Source organism: Eutrigla gurnardus (genome assembly GCF_963514095.1).
Source record: "Eutrigla gurnardus genome assembly, chromosome: 14".
NCBI lineage: Eukaryota > Metazoa > Chordata > Actinopteri > Perciformes > Triglidae > Eutrigla > Eutrigla gurnardus.
This window is the reverse complement of record NC_139937.1, coordinates 14,205,724-14,221,043: the sequence shown is the minus strand read 5'-3', so window position 1 is coordinate 14,221,043 and position 15,320 is coordinate 14,205,724. Positions and strand designations below refer to the sequence as shown.

Here is a 15,320-nt window from a genome sequence, read left to right as displayed (position 1 = left end):
TAGACATCGTCATGTTTGTGAACAATAACTTGTCATTTTTGGACAATGAGCTTTTTTGTATTCTTTGATCTCGTCAATAACCACTGCCCAAACATTTTCCATCCTTCTGAGTGTTTCTTGTTTACAAAATGTGAATGAGTGAAGAGATTAAGGATGAAACTAAACCCAACATACAGTACAGCAGCAGTTTGATTAGCAGCTTAATTATTAAATGGCAAATGTATTGAGCTTTTTTATAAATTTCTATTTGTTTTGAGTTTGACAACGGCTTTTTGAAATGTACCAGTCTACTTTAAATGAGCAATGTATTATGTGCCACATCACACTGTGGATGAAACACACTTTATGGTTCAACTATCCATCAACATTTGTCACAACCTGAGAGGGTTTAACGTGTAAAATACTAATAAACAAATCGGTTAAGAGCGAAAAAAAAACAAATCACTAATTCATATCCCAGGTGACAACAATTAATTCAGCTTTATTGTTATTTATACATCACTGATACATTGTATTCTGGTGAAATAACTGGAAGAATTATCCATATTATTCTTTGTGACTCTCCACAAGGACACAATTACTGGTGTGGAAGACCAGAAAGGGGGGAAGAAAGCTCCTTGGGAGAGGTTTACGTGCTGTACACATCCCTTCACACACACCACCTTACCTGTCAGAGGCCAGTCTGCCTGCATACCCACCTGCACCTACTGAGACTCACCTGACAGCCACACGAGGAGAGAACCTCTGCCCTGCTGCCATATTTAATCAGATTCAACCCCCCTTCCTAACTTTGAGTAATCCGCCTTTTTAGACACACAGAGCGTTAGGGCATACCCTTATTGATATTGGTAGCAGCAAGCTTTCTAGTAACAGTTAACATCTCAGTAATCTAAACAAAAAAGTACTGTACAGCTACTGCTAAGAGAATATAAGAACCTGGCCGTGACGCTTTTACACCAGATTAAAGTGCTAGAAGCAACCCACCACACTTTATTATATATATATATATATTTATATAGAATTATGTATTTTCATTTCACACACATACATATATATACATGTATATACATATATATCTATACATATATATATATACACATACATACATATAAATATGTATATATGTATATGTGTGTGAACAAATCTATTATTTGAACATAAATTTACAGGGTAATATACATTATATTGTAACAGCTGAAATATCAGCACAAATAGATCACTGTCACACTTAACAGCAAAATATATATGATTATATAAATCCATATATAATCATATATACCAATATATAATTGTCATATATGCATGTAAAACAGTTAACCACGTCTCAGGCTTTTCAAATGATACCCCAGAAAAGCAATTGTGTATCAAGACGTAAAAGCTTTACAAGTTTCTCTCTTGAAAGAGTGACAGGCGGCGGCAAAAGTGCCGCGACCTGCGGGTATTTGAGGTCACAGGACAGTTATTTGCATATTCCACAAATCTATTGCAACACGTTACTGTCTACGAACAGTACAGCCAGCATCCTGCGAGAGGAGCTGGTGTTAGCTGGACTCACACGTACACCCACTGAACAGAACATTACGACGATGGGTGATCTGATTATAGCTATGTGCTTTCAGATGGTGTGCTATGACAGTGAACAACAGGAGGACTACAATACACAATACTCTATAGTTTAGCCTCAGAAGACAACCCGAAACTGTACTGCAAAAAGACTAACCTCCCCCCCAGCAAATATTCTCTCCTCTCTGCGTTAAGTGTCGTCGTATCCTGCTGCTGATGAGTTTCGTATATTGGTGTGTTTTTACCACAAATCACAACGTAAATGTGACACCTGACCATCACCAAGAGTAATGGAATGTGTTCAGCTTTTGTCTCGGTTCTTTCCCTCTAACTGGCTCTTTCTCCGTCGAGGCTGACAGCACAGTGAGTAACATCCTACTGAATGAACAAAGTTCTAGGGGGTCTAAGAGGGTGCCGGGGACTCCTTGAGGTTCTGTTGAGTTCAGATACGCAATCTGGACCAGTGGGGCAGTATCTCTCTTCTTGCAGCAGTCCCAAAGCTCAGCCGCCATCATCTTCACCACCTCTCGGGTGAGAGGAGTTCTGATAGTCCTTTCCTCTTGAAGGCCCGATGGCCCCTTCCCTCTCCTCATCCTCCGATACAACCTCATCTTACAGTCTCTCCACCGTTATTTTCACTGCTTTACACACTCCCTCTACTCTGCAAAGAAGCTGCACAAGGCTGTTAACAAGATACACACAAAGGTAATTTTTCACAAAGAAAAAAAAGCTCCGTAATAACTGCAGTAGTAACGCACAACAAGCATCCGATAGCTGGCTTTTCCGGCCTGGGGAGCCCTGGTGATGTGCAGTTAGGTTTGGGGCGTTGCCATTGTTCTAAAGGAGGAGGACTCCTCGGTTTGCCCTTTGCAGGACTTGTTTTTTTTCCCCTGTGGTGCACTGTTCTGTTATTCAAAAGCCCAGATCTCTATGTCCTGAACATAGAAATCCTCCTTTTTTGAGAGCATGGGGTTCCCAAATGTTTTACAGGAGTGACTCCTGCCGTGGTAGAGGTCTCCGTCCAGCCACAGGCCAAACTCCCCACTAAAAGAAAAGAGAACAAACTAAGCAGGGGGCCACAAACTATGTCCAGCTAGCTTCTCTTTCCAGAAAACTAAACAGCTTTTTTAGGCAATTTATATCACGTATCAACCTCTTCAACAGCATCATCTTATTTGGTGGACGAACTTTGAACATTACATCATCAGATTGACTTAAAAATGTATTTCTACCACTGAAAAAAAACAGCGTGGGCTCACCTTCCTCCACCAAAAGCTAAGGAGTCCATATCTCCTTTGATGAAGAACATGTTGTCACCTGTCCATTTGAACACCTGTTGCAGACACAATAGAGCACATATTAGAGGATATTGCATGACATGTTATCATCTCATATTGTCCGTCCAGTTGTCTTTACCAGAACAGAACACATGCGTGGTTTCCTCACAGGAAGGATCCAGAATTAACATCTGATGATTCAGTTACAGCTATTAGATGCAACCGAAGGAAATAACTCATTAGACTGCTAAATAAAACAGTCGTATTGTGTATTATCTACAGGAGAAACAAACAGGAGTTCAGGCAATACTGCCATGGATGGAGGCAGCTGCAAAACATGTTTTAGACACCTAAAAAAATCCATATCAGTTTAAGTGTAGGCCATATTTTCACCGCTTTACCTTGCCGTCAGACAGCCCTTTTCCACGGGGGGCTGAAGCCATCTAATTGTTGTGGGAGCGGAGCATTTATTTAATTGTATTTGTGGTTCATGCTCACAGAAAATGACAATCCTGGTGAAACCCTGTGCAGTTAATGTGTTGCTATCAGGCCATTCATCTCAGTAACCCTGGCTTGAATTCATTATGTGCAAATGCGTTCAACGACAGAGCATAATCAAGAATGCGGGCCACAGAACACTGAATGCCACAGAGTTGAAAGGCTTTAGAGAACTTTTCCAAGAATGCTTTGAATGGTATCATGAATAGAGATGCAGACAGACAGATATGTATCTGATATGAGTGCGTTTGGGTGTCACATGCATCATGAACAGCATGTGACCGACAGCCATATTCGCAGTGTGCAGGTTACATGACGCACTGCACTAGACTGTCATACTATAGGCTATAGGCTGTGTCACTAAGAGGTCAACCGTCTCACACACATAATGCATGGATAATGCATGCTTAGACACACACAGAGAGGGTGAGAGGGTGAGAGAGACCAGCGTCAGTCGCCTCTCACCCTTCACTCACTCACTCAGTCAGTCAGTAAGGGAAACTGATCTCAGGCAGATATACAGCTGCTAGAAAAGGTTTACTTCCTCTTGTGGCAGGTTGGGTCGGAGTAAAAACTATTTCGATACCGACTTGGGCTGAAGCATTTGGCTCAGCTTTAAAGTATACATTTTGGAAAATGTGCATCCTCACAGAAAGCCAACATCTTTACAATGAGGAAGGTAGTGTACCTCAAACTCTGGATTGAAGGTGAAGAGGAAGGTCTCTCCTGTGCCATAAAAGCCATCGCTGACCTTGAAGGGCTCAGATGCCAACGCACCAAACACCTGGAAGAACAAAACACAAGAACAGCACACTACTGTAAGCGTACATCAATAGGAGAATTATTAGAAAATGATTAATGTTAGAGCTCAGTTCCAGTGTATTACAGTGTGTTACTGCCGTGTTCAATCAGCAGCATACCTGGCCATCGCTGTCCTTAATAACCATGAGCACTGGGGTGTCCTGGCCCTGCATGGCTCTGTACAGCGTCTTAATGCTCATGCCATGCTTTGATGTGCCAAAGGCCAGTGTCCATGGGTACCCGATAGTCCGTGGTGGGAGATTCCTGGCAAGCTGTAATAATAAAAAAGGAAGGATGAAGGAGTGAAAAAAAGAAAGAAGGGAAATGAAACATGGAAAGGCCACAGCCACCAATGCTCAATTACATCTGCGGTGACCTTTTAACACCGTGCGGCGTTTAAAGGAGAGTAACAGGGCTCCAAACACACAGAGCCGTCTCAAGAGAAAGAGAGGTCCAAGCACTCCCCGAGAGGAGCTGCTGCTGCTGACAGACCGAAGGATTAACAGTGGCTGTGGTGCACGGGGAGATAAAGTCGACAAAAAGGCGCTGGAGGAGCAGCGCAGTGTATCGTGTATGCCTCATTTTAATGGACAGATAAAACAAGACACCGACTAACATGGAATTAAAAGTGACAACTTTTTAACAGTATGCAGCACCGTTTCTTCTGTGTGGAACAAAGGGCCTTTAAACGTTCTGTTGGTTCTGTTGGCTGTCCAATAATGCATCGGTCCCTATGCTCTTTTTTCTTGTTGGTTCAGCACATCCTCCAGCGGTGCAGCAGAAGCAGTCGTGTAATCAGCAGTCTGGAAATGAAGCCACGAGGAGATGAGCCTCGACTTGGCTCACCTCTGCTCCGCTGAGAGCCATCCTGAGCTCCGAGCTCCCTCCTCAGGGTGATTAAAGGAAGCTGTACATTGGCAACCATTGGACAATATGCCAACTGGGACTCATTTTCCGGTGTGTGCAAAGCTGCAATGCCTGCAAGGCATACAACACACCTCAAACAACATCAAATGTTAGTGACTCAGAAATGTCTGTTTCATGTGTTTCTCACAGGTACCGTCTTTATCTCTTTAGTATTACTGAGTCTTTATGCAGGTGTCATCTTTAAATAATAACACTATTTCATATAGTTCAACAACAATCACTCTAAAAGGTTTCATTCCATGTTGTCTGCTGCAGTACCTAATCTTACATACACAACAAGCTTTCACTTCTAACCCATAGAACGAGGATGTGGTAGTCGGCAATTCATTAATAACAGTAAATAGTGTAATTGAATGATCAGTAAGAAACCTTGCCGACAGCATTGACCGGGTATGGTGGGTTCAAATTACACACAGTGTGTGAAACGCTCTTCAGGGAATTCAGGGAAATGTATCCCAAAGTTGGGATTGAATTTCCTATCCTCGCTCAGGGAGCAGGTTTTACAATGAAGAATTTATCAATAACTTTAAAAATAACTAAACAGACACAATTCTTAATTTGAATTAAATGATTTATCGGATTAACTGTAATATCAACTTTTAGTATAGTACAAATAGTATAATACCAGTAATATGAGTGTAGCCTAATCTTTATCAGCAAATGTGCAGAAATATCAGCTTTAAACATAGCGGGAAAAAAGCTGCATAGCATCAAAATGTGGATTTAGAATTTGAATGTCTTGTGTAGAGTTCGTCCTGCTGGCGTCTTTCAATAAAATATCTTTGTTGGAACTTGGATCATAGCGTTTGTGTTTTAGAGCCGTTTAAAAGCAGGCTATTAAATGGCTATTTAAATCATATGTCCGGTAGTTATTCTATATGTTCCAAATTCTTGAATATTAACAGCGATATTGACCTTAAAAATGGAGGTGGAGCAGCAGCAGATTAATACAAATTTGTTTCCCCAGAGTGAATTGGTGAACATTTACAGTTCCCCCCCTTTTTTAATAGGCAATAATAAAAGGAACCCACTGTAACAGGTCAGTGATGGAGCTCTAATACATGGAGCATTAAGATATATCAGGCTTTGGATACACACACTTGTTATCAGGATGGATCGATTCACTGTTGGTTTTTTCTGTCCATGCAACTTGTTAGCCATAAGAAAAAGATCGCCCATGTTATCTTTCACAGTTTGATTACCATTGAGATCCACACAGTTACACAAATGTTATGTTATACGGCAGGGTTGCAATCAAGCAGGTTCATGCAGCAGTCTGTACCTTCTCTATCTGGTCGGCCTCCAGGAGATCACTAGATTCTCTGAGGTTGGGTTTGAACGTTTCCGGCTCCAGCTCTGTCTTGATGGATGTGCCCTGCTTGGAGTTCACCTCTTCCTTGGTGGTGATCTACAAGTACGAATACATGTCAGATATACATGAACACTGACGAGGAGAAGTTCAGATTCCTCAAAGCGCTACAACTAGTTAGGTTAAATTATAGCTATTCATCATAAACCTACATTTTTGTTTTGCATCATATCGAGCCGCTCATATAGAGTGAGACTATCTAGAGTAAACACAACATGCTGTAACCTTAAACAGTATTTAGGCTCAGATTATTTTTACACCGAGTGAGATGGAATCTCAGTGATAAATAATAAACTCTACTAAGTTTAACTAAACAGCTAGCCAATAAAAGCTGGGATGACATGAAGAAACTAGCCTTTAACTATAGCCTAACCTGAGCAACAAAAGCTCCCATTTTAGATCCTAGCGTTCCTGCCAAATTTATAAACACAGTCACTGCTGGCAACACATTGATAACCCAACAATTTGATGATGACAGCTAAATATCTTGCCACTCTCCAAAGCCAGACGACTAGAACCAATGTTTGGCAGAACTGGGTGCTCGGACAGAGACACTGTCTGGGAGAGGAGAATGCAAAGTGAATAGGAAATCAACCCAATGAATAATTTGCACTCTGCTGTTCGACATTTTCTCTGACCAACAGACTGTTTGGGTTATTTATCTTTCTCGATAACAGGGGCTGATTGTGGAGTGCTTCAACACTGGTGGCTGGGATGCTCTCATGTTTCAGTCCTCATTCAAATTGAGCCTACCTGCATTGTCCTCAGAAAACATCATTCACCCCGTCAAGGGAGTCTTACTTCCACTCTCTCACCAACACACCTCCTCTTTGTCCAAACATTCAGCTCATTTTAGCATCAAGGACTATATTCTATTTGAGAAAACTAAGGAATTTCTTACAGAAACACCAATTTCTGTGTCTATATAAAATCCACACATTTGTTTACAGCCAGCACAGACAGCTAGCATTAACTACCTTGCACCAGACTGATCTAGTGGGTTAAAGGACTGAAAACACCATGACATCAAGTCTAAGACGGAGAGCCTGACATATGGAGATAAGGCTGCTGTCACATGAAAACCTCACCACACAGTTTTCTGTAATGAATTGATAAAAGTTATTTTTAGTTCAATGTTTGGAACGTCATTGCCAATTGAATCAAGATTGTAAAGTAAATTTTGAATAGGGTCCAAACACTCATGAAAACTACTACTACAATTACTCTTATGTAAAGAAATAAGAGCGTGTGTTTTTGAGGTTAGTATGTAATATCAGCAGCGGCGGCTAAAGCCTGCTAGAGCCTATAGGAGACCATCTTGGTGTGGGCAGCAGCAGGGCTGGGCAGAGCAGAGAGAGGGGGCAGACAGGGCTGGTCAGGGCACCTGGAGTCGTTTGCAGAGTGAGCGCAGATCTTCACTGTTTAGCGCATCAATCCGACGGTGGTACTCCGTCAGAGACACTACCTGGTAGTACAAAGACAGGAACAGGTGGAACATAAAACTCTACCAGAGCGATCGCTGGCCAGTGAAAGGAAAGGGTGAATTTGGGGGAGTATTATGTGCACTTAGTAGTGCAAATTTCAGCAAACTTCACTCTTTAAATGAAGGTAGATGTCAGACGTTTTAAGAAAAGTTAAGAAAAGAGTTTACTTTGAGTAAAAGAGAAGGGAATGATGCATTTTAGTGCGCTCTTTGTCGTTTTGCATGTTTGTCTAATATGTTTAATAACATATCAAAGTTGACTTCGACCAAAGGATGGACAAAATACCCCAGCAGAAAGCAATCTTTAGAACCATCAATGTGTCTTCTAGGCAACCCAGAAGGCAAAACAACACAACACATTCCCAGGAGTGAGAAAAATGTTAAGAAATCCCATAGATTTTGATGCTGGAAAACACACAACAAAGATAGCTGTGGTTCAACTGATGCAACAACAACCAAATCCATGAACATTAACCCACTCTCTGTTCGTCAGGAACAATAGTCCACAACTACGGCCCAGACAGACCAACACAATGACCTCAAAGCGCGGCTTCATTCCAACAAAGTTACACCCCACGCTGCAAACACCACGAGAGCTGCTGCCTCTGTTCTGCCACGGAGTTAACGTTGGCGTTTAATAGTCCACTGTGTCTAGGTACAGGGAATACATTTAAAGCCTTGTGCACAAGGTAAACAAACAAACTCACAAATACCATACCTCCACAGTTATATTAACTGGTCCAGGTCAACATTTCTCCCTTTAATTCTTCGCTTCTTTTGTTGCCTTTGGTGTAAATAACTTTTCGGTAACAAGCTGCCTCTTTACAGCACTCAATAATGTAGCAGAGAGGGTAAACTACAGTCCTAATAAAAAATACATCTGTGGCTCACTTCACCTCCAGCTGAAGGCACTTTAGAGCATTAGTTCCCTCGACGAGGGGGTAACGTTTAGCTAGCAGCATGCTAGCCTGCTACAAGCTTCTCAATGTATATCCAAAGGCTTTTATCTAAAGACCTCAATGTCACGTTAAAGGTCAGCATCTGGAAGTGACCGGTGAATTAAATACTGTGTGGTACAGCACAAGGGGGCTTATTACCAGGCAGCGAACGAGCTATAAACCCAACGTGAGACCGGTCAACTATGAAACTGTATGGTGCTGTTAAAGACACTGGGAAGTGGAAAAACAAGGGGGGGGGCTGCATCTTTCATCTGGCACCTAGCACTGGAAACTTTCAGGCAGCTCACAGAGCCACACACATCGTGTTACAAGGTGCCAAGAGGAGAGGCAACTAATGAGAGCACTTTCCTGACTGCCAAATAGTGGTCAGATAGTGGCCACTTTGTTTGAACATCAGTCACCGACCCTGACCGGCTAATGGGCTAGCGGGCTCGTTAGCTTCGCTAGCATGGCTTGCTAACAACAACAGCAGCAAGACAACCCCACACGAGTAACGTCAAACATCGCTGGAGACCGAAAACATGAACTAGGCACAGGGAACATACACATGTATACTTAGGAGTCAGCCGTTTCTCTTGGTCTTTCACCCTCCTAGAAAACATGTCTTGCTTTCTGGCCGCGGCTGAAGGTGGAAAGTCACATTACAGATCCTTTAAGTTCCCCCCGCGTAGCCCCGAGACAAGAAGACGGAGTTGGTATGAAGCCTGGCAGCCTGCTTGACTAAAATAGAAACACTTTTTTTTCCAATGGGGTTTCTACGTTGTATGGTTCGTGTGACATCGCTACGATCCAATAACAATACGGGACGGCAAAGCAGCGGGCTCCCCATTGGTTAAAAAAACAACCGATGACCCCGTCCCATAACCGACAGGATTTAAAGACACAGTAACACCTCGAGCCCGAGGTAAAGATTCTGTTCAGCAATATCCCAGAGTTACCAGAAACAAACAAGAATAAATGAAAAAACAAATAAATCAACAATAAATAAATACAAGTACATTTTGACAGTTTATTCTGCCAAATAAAATACATTAATGAGACAAAGCTCGTCGTTAATAAAACATCTATTTTGTTTCCTAAAGCTCCATTCAGATTCATGTTTGGCCAACAGGACAAACAGAAGCAGCATGTTCCTGCTTACTTATTCAAATCAGTCCTCCTTGTTTCCTACTTCATTCATTTACATTAGAATTTAAATCCAGGCCACTGCTTCCATCGTATCAATTCCTTCATACAGTGGATGCATCTTTTTCATTATCCACAGACTTGTAAACAATCTCAATTTACCAAAACCCATCCACAGAGTGATGTAGGGCCATCTCACAGCACCCCCCCCCCCCCCCCCCCAAAAAAAACCAAAAACAGCTCAATGTTTACATTCCCTGCATGTGTTCACCAACACACAACGGTGTCAGCCTTTTACCATTCAGCAACATAAGTTGCCAAATGCTGACCGACACTTGTGACAGTCACACAACATGTGATGAAACTGCAATACACTAACTGAGGAGAGTAAACAATTACACAAACATGCAAAACACTTTGGTTGGAAGGTCAGAGAAGCACATTTCCAAGCAAAGCAAGTGTTCACACAACGCACGTAACTGACATATGATAGAAAGTTAGCACAAAAAGTTACCATCAAAAAACAAGAAATATGCAGTGGTACATAGAAGTGCAATATACAGAAGCAGAGTACAAAACTTGACAACTACACAATGCTGATGGATTGAAGATCAACATCAGCACAATATGCTTGCACTATGCCTTACGTAATGGAAGCAAATCAACACAATTATATAACATGTAACTTAAGAGAACAAGAATACACTTAAAAATACACAAGTCATGGATTAAAGCATAGTGAAGAAATACTCAATCCATGTCCGTGAGGCTTAAGACAACACAACAGGTGCGCTTTAAGCAAAGTGAGGGAACAGTTTTAGCTGTGTAGACCTTACCTCCCACTCCTTGACATTGAGGTCAGTGATGGGCTCGTCATCAGCTGTTTCTGACACTTCATTCTTCTTGACAACCATAAAGCCAGGCTCTTGTCCCATCCCCCTGACCCCCTCACCGTACATGTCCGGGCTCCACTGCATGAAGAACACGTACAGGTGGTCTGACCTGAGGGAAGAAACACAAGAACAACTATGAAAAGAAGAAGCTTTGTTGTTAAATTCCATTTTAGTTTGAAGAATTATTCAATAAGTTGTATGTTAAAGCACTACTGAATACCACTGTTAACACAATAGCCAGAAATGTTTACCAGGAATCTAATGAAAAACCCATAAAAAAAACAACCCATTGACTATGAGACGAGGGAATGTCAAGTGAAAAATGCTGACTAATTTCTGGAGTTTAGGACTCATCCCTGCACTACTTTGAAGCTGCTTTGCAGTGTTATCAAATATTTTTGTGACAAAAGCCATTACTTTGTGTGGATACATTTGGGACCAAATGGCCTTAAAATAAGACACAATTGACCCTGCATACAGTGATTTTATTAATCTCCTGGAGGCATTGTGACAAACTGTAAACACAACGATCACACATAATGAACTTCGTTACGGCAAAGAGGTTAGCTAACGGTTGCTTACTCACATATCAAACAAACAGAGTCATAAGCATTCATTTGGAGTCGGACTCTGTCGGTGTCCAGAAACACAAGTCCAATATTCACTCTCCTTTTAGCTCTGTTTTGGTCTCCACCAACTCCTGAGGAAAATACAAGTATCTGTCTCTTTAACTTCTAAATGCAAACTTCTGACAACAGCAGATGGACAATAGACTCTCCATCTGCTATTGGGTGTTGACCTTTAAGCTGCTGGCCATAAAATCTAAAATAGGTGAAAGACGCTCAAACATGCCGTAGCACTGATGGCTAAGTCGGACGAAATCCCTTGTGTCCACCCATTCATGACAATCAGGTTAGGTGTTTAGTTTATGATATGGTAGTATGGCATAACTCATGGAAAGTTACAAACAACACCACTGTGGCCAGTAGACATGAATGAGCTGTGCCGACTCAGTGGGCTGAGCTGTATTCAGTGTAATGCTTGTGTATGGTTCATTCAATGCCCCGCCCCACCATTGCCAGGACACTTTAAGACGGATCATGCGGGTCGTCTCCCATCTAGGTCAAGCTACAAAGAGTCTAGCATTGTCTGAAGAAAAGGACTATGAGCTGCTGTGTTGTCAGTCCGGAGCAGCTTATGATCACTCCTCCCACACACCTCAGCCTGCTTTGCAAGCGCCAACAAAGACGAGTTAAAAATAATGAGTAGTAACATGTACGGGCCCCGTCTTTTAATACGAGCTCTGAACCCTGGGCTATCATCCCCAGGAGCAGCGTGCATCAAGGCAAACTTGTTTTCCAGGTGGGAAATGCTGTAGCTAAGCAACCTCTGCATGAATACAAAAACACAATAACAAGCAAGATTTCTGATGTTCATTAGGAATTATGAAGTGAGGACGGGGAGATTTCAGTGCTGCACTCAACATATCGCATAACCAAGAGCATTTATAGTAGCGTGACAGACTCAAAAAGGACACGCCTGTTTGTGTGATTCAAACGTGATCACCAGCCTGCAGCCGTAGAAGTATAGACACATGTACTGAAAACAGGAGAGGTGCTGATCAGATTCACCTCATGATAACTTCCATTACCCCCCTTCATGTCCTTGTTCCTAAACAGATATAATGGACAGTGTTACTACCACTGTACTGGAGCTGGATTTGGCTCAAATGAACGGCTTCTGGTTTATTAAATTAAGCTATTGGGAATAATTAACCATACAAACACATTACGCTAACGTTTTTCATGAAAAGTGTCTCCTTCCAGTATGAAGGGCTGTAATGTAATTAGAACTAGTGCTGTCTTGGCAACTGCACATCCAGACGGAGTGATCCAACTTGGGAATACAAACATACAGGCCAAGGCTATTTTCAGCTGGTAGAAAACAAAAAATTTCAGTGTGGGTCAGAAAAAGTTCATGAACACTTTGTGAGGATACAAAACTGGGAAAAACATTGGAAACCTCCTTATTGTTGCATGGGTGTGTGTGTGTATGTATGTGTGTGTGTGTGTGTGTGTGTGTCCCAGCGCAGGAAGAAAGTGCGTGTGAATGAATAATAAATCATTTTGCTGTCTGGCAGAGGCAGCACAGAGAAATGGGCAGAAGCCGCAGTGGGAGTCAGAGTGCATATTTGATTGATTCAAATATTAAAAGGACTGGAAGTGTGGTGCCTCAACAACTCGGCTGATTATTGTGGTGTGTTAGGAACACGTTAGGTATCGCATGAGGTCAAATCCCTGCAGCTCTCTACATTCAAAGTCTGCTAGAGTGTAAGTGGACTAATCAGAGGCTACTACATCGTGTACTTTGTCAGTCACAGCAACGGTTTTCGTGATTTTAAAGCCAAAGTGATTCCACAAGAAGTTTTTGTTTGGATGCAAAGATGCCACAGAGGTACTGACCTCTCCTGCGGTACAGAAAACCAGTACTCGTGCTTCTTGCCCTGCTGGGCATACTGCTGCATGGAGGCGCTGGCGTTCGAAAGAAACGTCTTCTTCATGGGCTTCCCCACCCGCAGACACAGGAACTTGTGAGAGGGGTGCTGCCGCCTCTCCTCAGATGCTGTACGTAGAAGAGGAAAATCATCACGTGCTCACATTAACATGAAACAACAGATGTTATAGCTTAAAAGCTGTAGCAAATGTTTTAAAAGGAATAGGTTTGACATGTTGGGGAATGTGCCGATTCGCTTTTTGCTGATGATGTAGGATTGAGACCATTCTTATATCGACAGGCTAAATATAAAGCTGCAGCCAACAGCTGGTTAGCTTAGCTCAGCATACAGACTGAAAACAGGTGGAAACAGCTAGCCTAGCTCTGGCTTTTACACTTTACACACAAACGATGAGATAAAACAAGGCGTTGACAGGCAGATAGAGCCAAGCTAGCTGTTAACCTGTTGCAACATTATATTCACCAGTCTGAACATGTAACTCTCACATTTTCCCCCTCAAAAATTCAAACAAATGCTTTAAATCTGTAAATTTTTAGCTCTTGCCCATCATCGAAAAACAAATAACATCTAGCAGATTAACCGTGTTCTCCCTCCGATTCTCCCTTTATTCATGTGGCCTAGTTTTCCATCTCCTATTTACGGGCTACTTCAACTGACATTAGTCATTTTGTGGCAGAAACATAACAGAAGACAGAAATAAATGGAGTAGCACACTATAATGGACAGTGGCACTGAGTCTACTGCCCATGGTACATTATCAATGGCCCATTATTGGGTCACAGCCCTGGGGAGCTGAATGAGATCACTGCACCAGTGACATTACCCTGGCACATGTCTGCTTCTGGTCAGGCGGTTGGACATAGCTAGCAACAACGATAGACAAAATAATCTGCCTCGACAACGCGCTCAGTGGGACAAATTTCCGTTTTCAAAATGCACTAATTCTGTATTAATGCAGCTTGTTTTTGAGGCTGCTGCCGTCACTTGCTAATGCGCGCAGCATAATGTGCAGCCCTGCTGAGAGCCCCGCATGTTAAAACTCCTTCTGTAGCCTCGCTCTCTATGTGACAATAATTGCCGGGGAGAAAATGGTGAATCTCTCTCCCGCTGTCTCGATCCATTTCTTCTTGGGGAGAGAAATCGTTTTTCTTTTGGACTCACAGCTACGTGTCCAACTAGAGCGGGTTATGTAGACACGAGTGTGACACGCTGTCAGATAACAAGACCTGAACTGTGCCAACCGGGTACTAATTAAAAGGATGCTGCTACGGTTGTGTATGTTTTAGCCAATTAAGTACTAATTGCATAGGATTTTGCCAGCAAGCACATGTTTTTAGTAACAGTCACTGCTTTCACTGCTTATTTCCATCATCTTGCTGGAGAGAAGTAATTCAGTCGAGAGAATGGGCTGCTTTAAAACTACTTGCTGGTGGGTTCAAGGACACTTTGACATTGGAGTTTCGAAGGTAAGCTACTTAAGTTGTCAGGAAAACCTGGACGACAATGTGATGGTGTCAAATTGTCCATTGTTTTTATGAATGAAAGTACTTGACTTTGAAATGAATACAAGGGCTGTTATCAGGATTAATGTGGGCATTACTTTTCTTTCATCTTCTATTTAGTGTTACATTTATGTGAAAGAATGCACATAAATATACGTTTAAAGTATCAAGAATTACATGTTACAAAACCTTTTTCACAAATGTGTTACTTGAATTCGTCATGTTTGGTGTGACCACCAATAACTCACTACCCGTAGTTGGCAGATTAAGAGACCTAAAGCTACTAGTGTGGTCCCTTAAACATAAACATGGCAAAGAACAGAAAATAAGTTGATCCCGGGCTTAGGTAGTGTTTGTCTAAATCCACATGAAAGCCAACCAGAGAAGGATGTAACATATATACATATA

At 42.1% G+C, this 15,320-nt stretch overlaps 1 protein-coding gene across 5 annotated transcripts in view; it reads right to left on the bottom strand.

Annotated features, from left to right (window-relative positions):
- Nucleotides 1-466: 466 nt before the first annotated feature.
- The window catches only part of oxr1a (oxidation resistance 1a), a 114,737-nt gene continuing 99,883 nt past the window's right edge, over nt 467-15,320 (bottom strand). For 3 of the 5 annotated variants that reach the window (XM_084026270.1, XM_084026267.1, XM_084026268.1), the window contains 8 exons: nt 13,358-13,517; nt 10,839-11,004; nt 7,820-7,900; nt 6,349-6,474; nt 4,259-4,411; nt 4,027-4,122; nt 2,823-2,896; nt 467-2,607 (listed from right to left, as the gene is read on the bottom strand). In XM_084026270.1, the coding sequence (XP_083882396.1) occupies nt 2,472-2,607; nt 2,823-2,896; nt 4,027-4,122; nt 4,259-4,411; nt 6,349-6,474; nt 7,820-7,900; nt 10,839-11,004; nt 13,358-13,517 (992 nt within the window). In that variant the 3' untranslated portion in view covers nt 467-2,471. Of the gene's footprint in view, nt 2,608-2,822; nt 2,897-4,026; nt 4,123-4,258; nt 4,412-6,348; nt 6,475-7,819; nt 7,901-9,422; nt 9,642-10,838; nt 11,005-13,357; nt 13,518-15,320 lie in introns of those variants that run through there. The other 2 variants (XM_084026269.1, XM_084026271.1) reach the window with 2 other exon arrangements.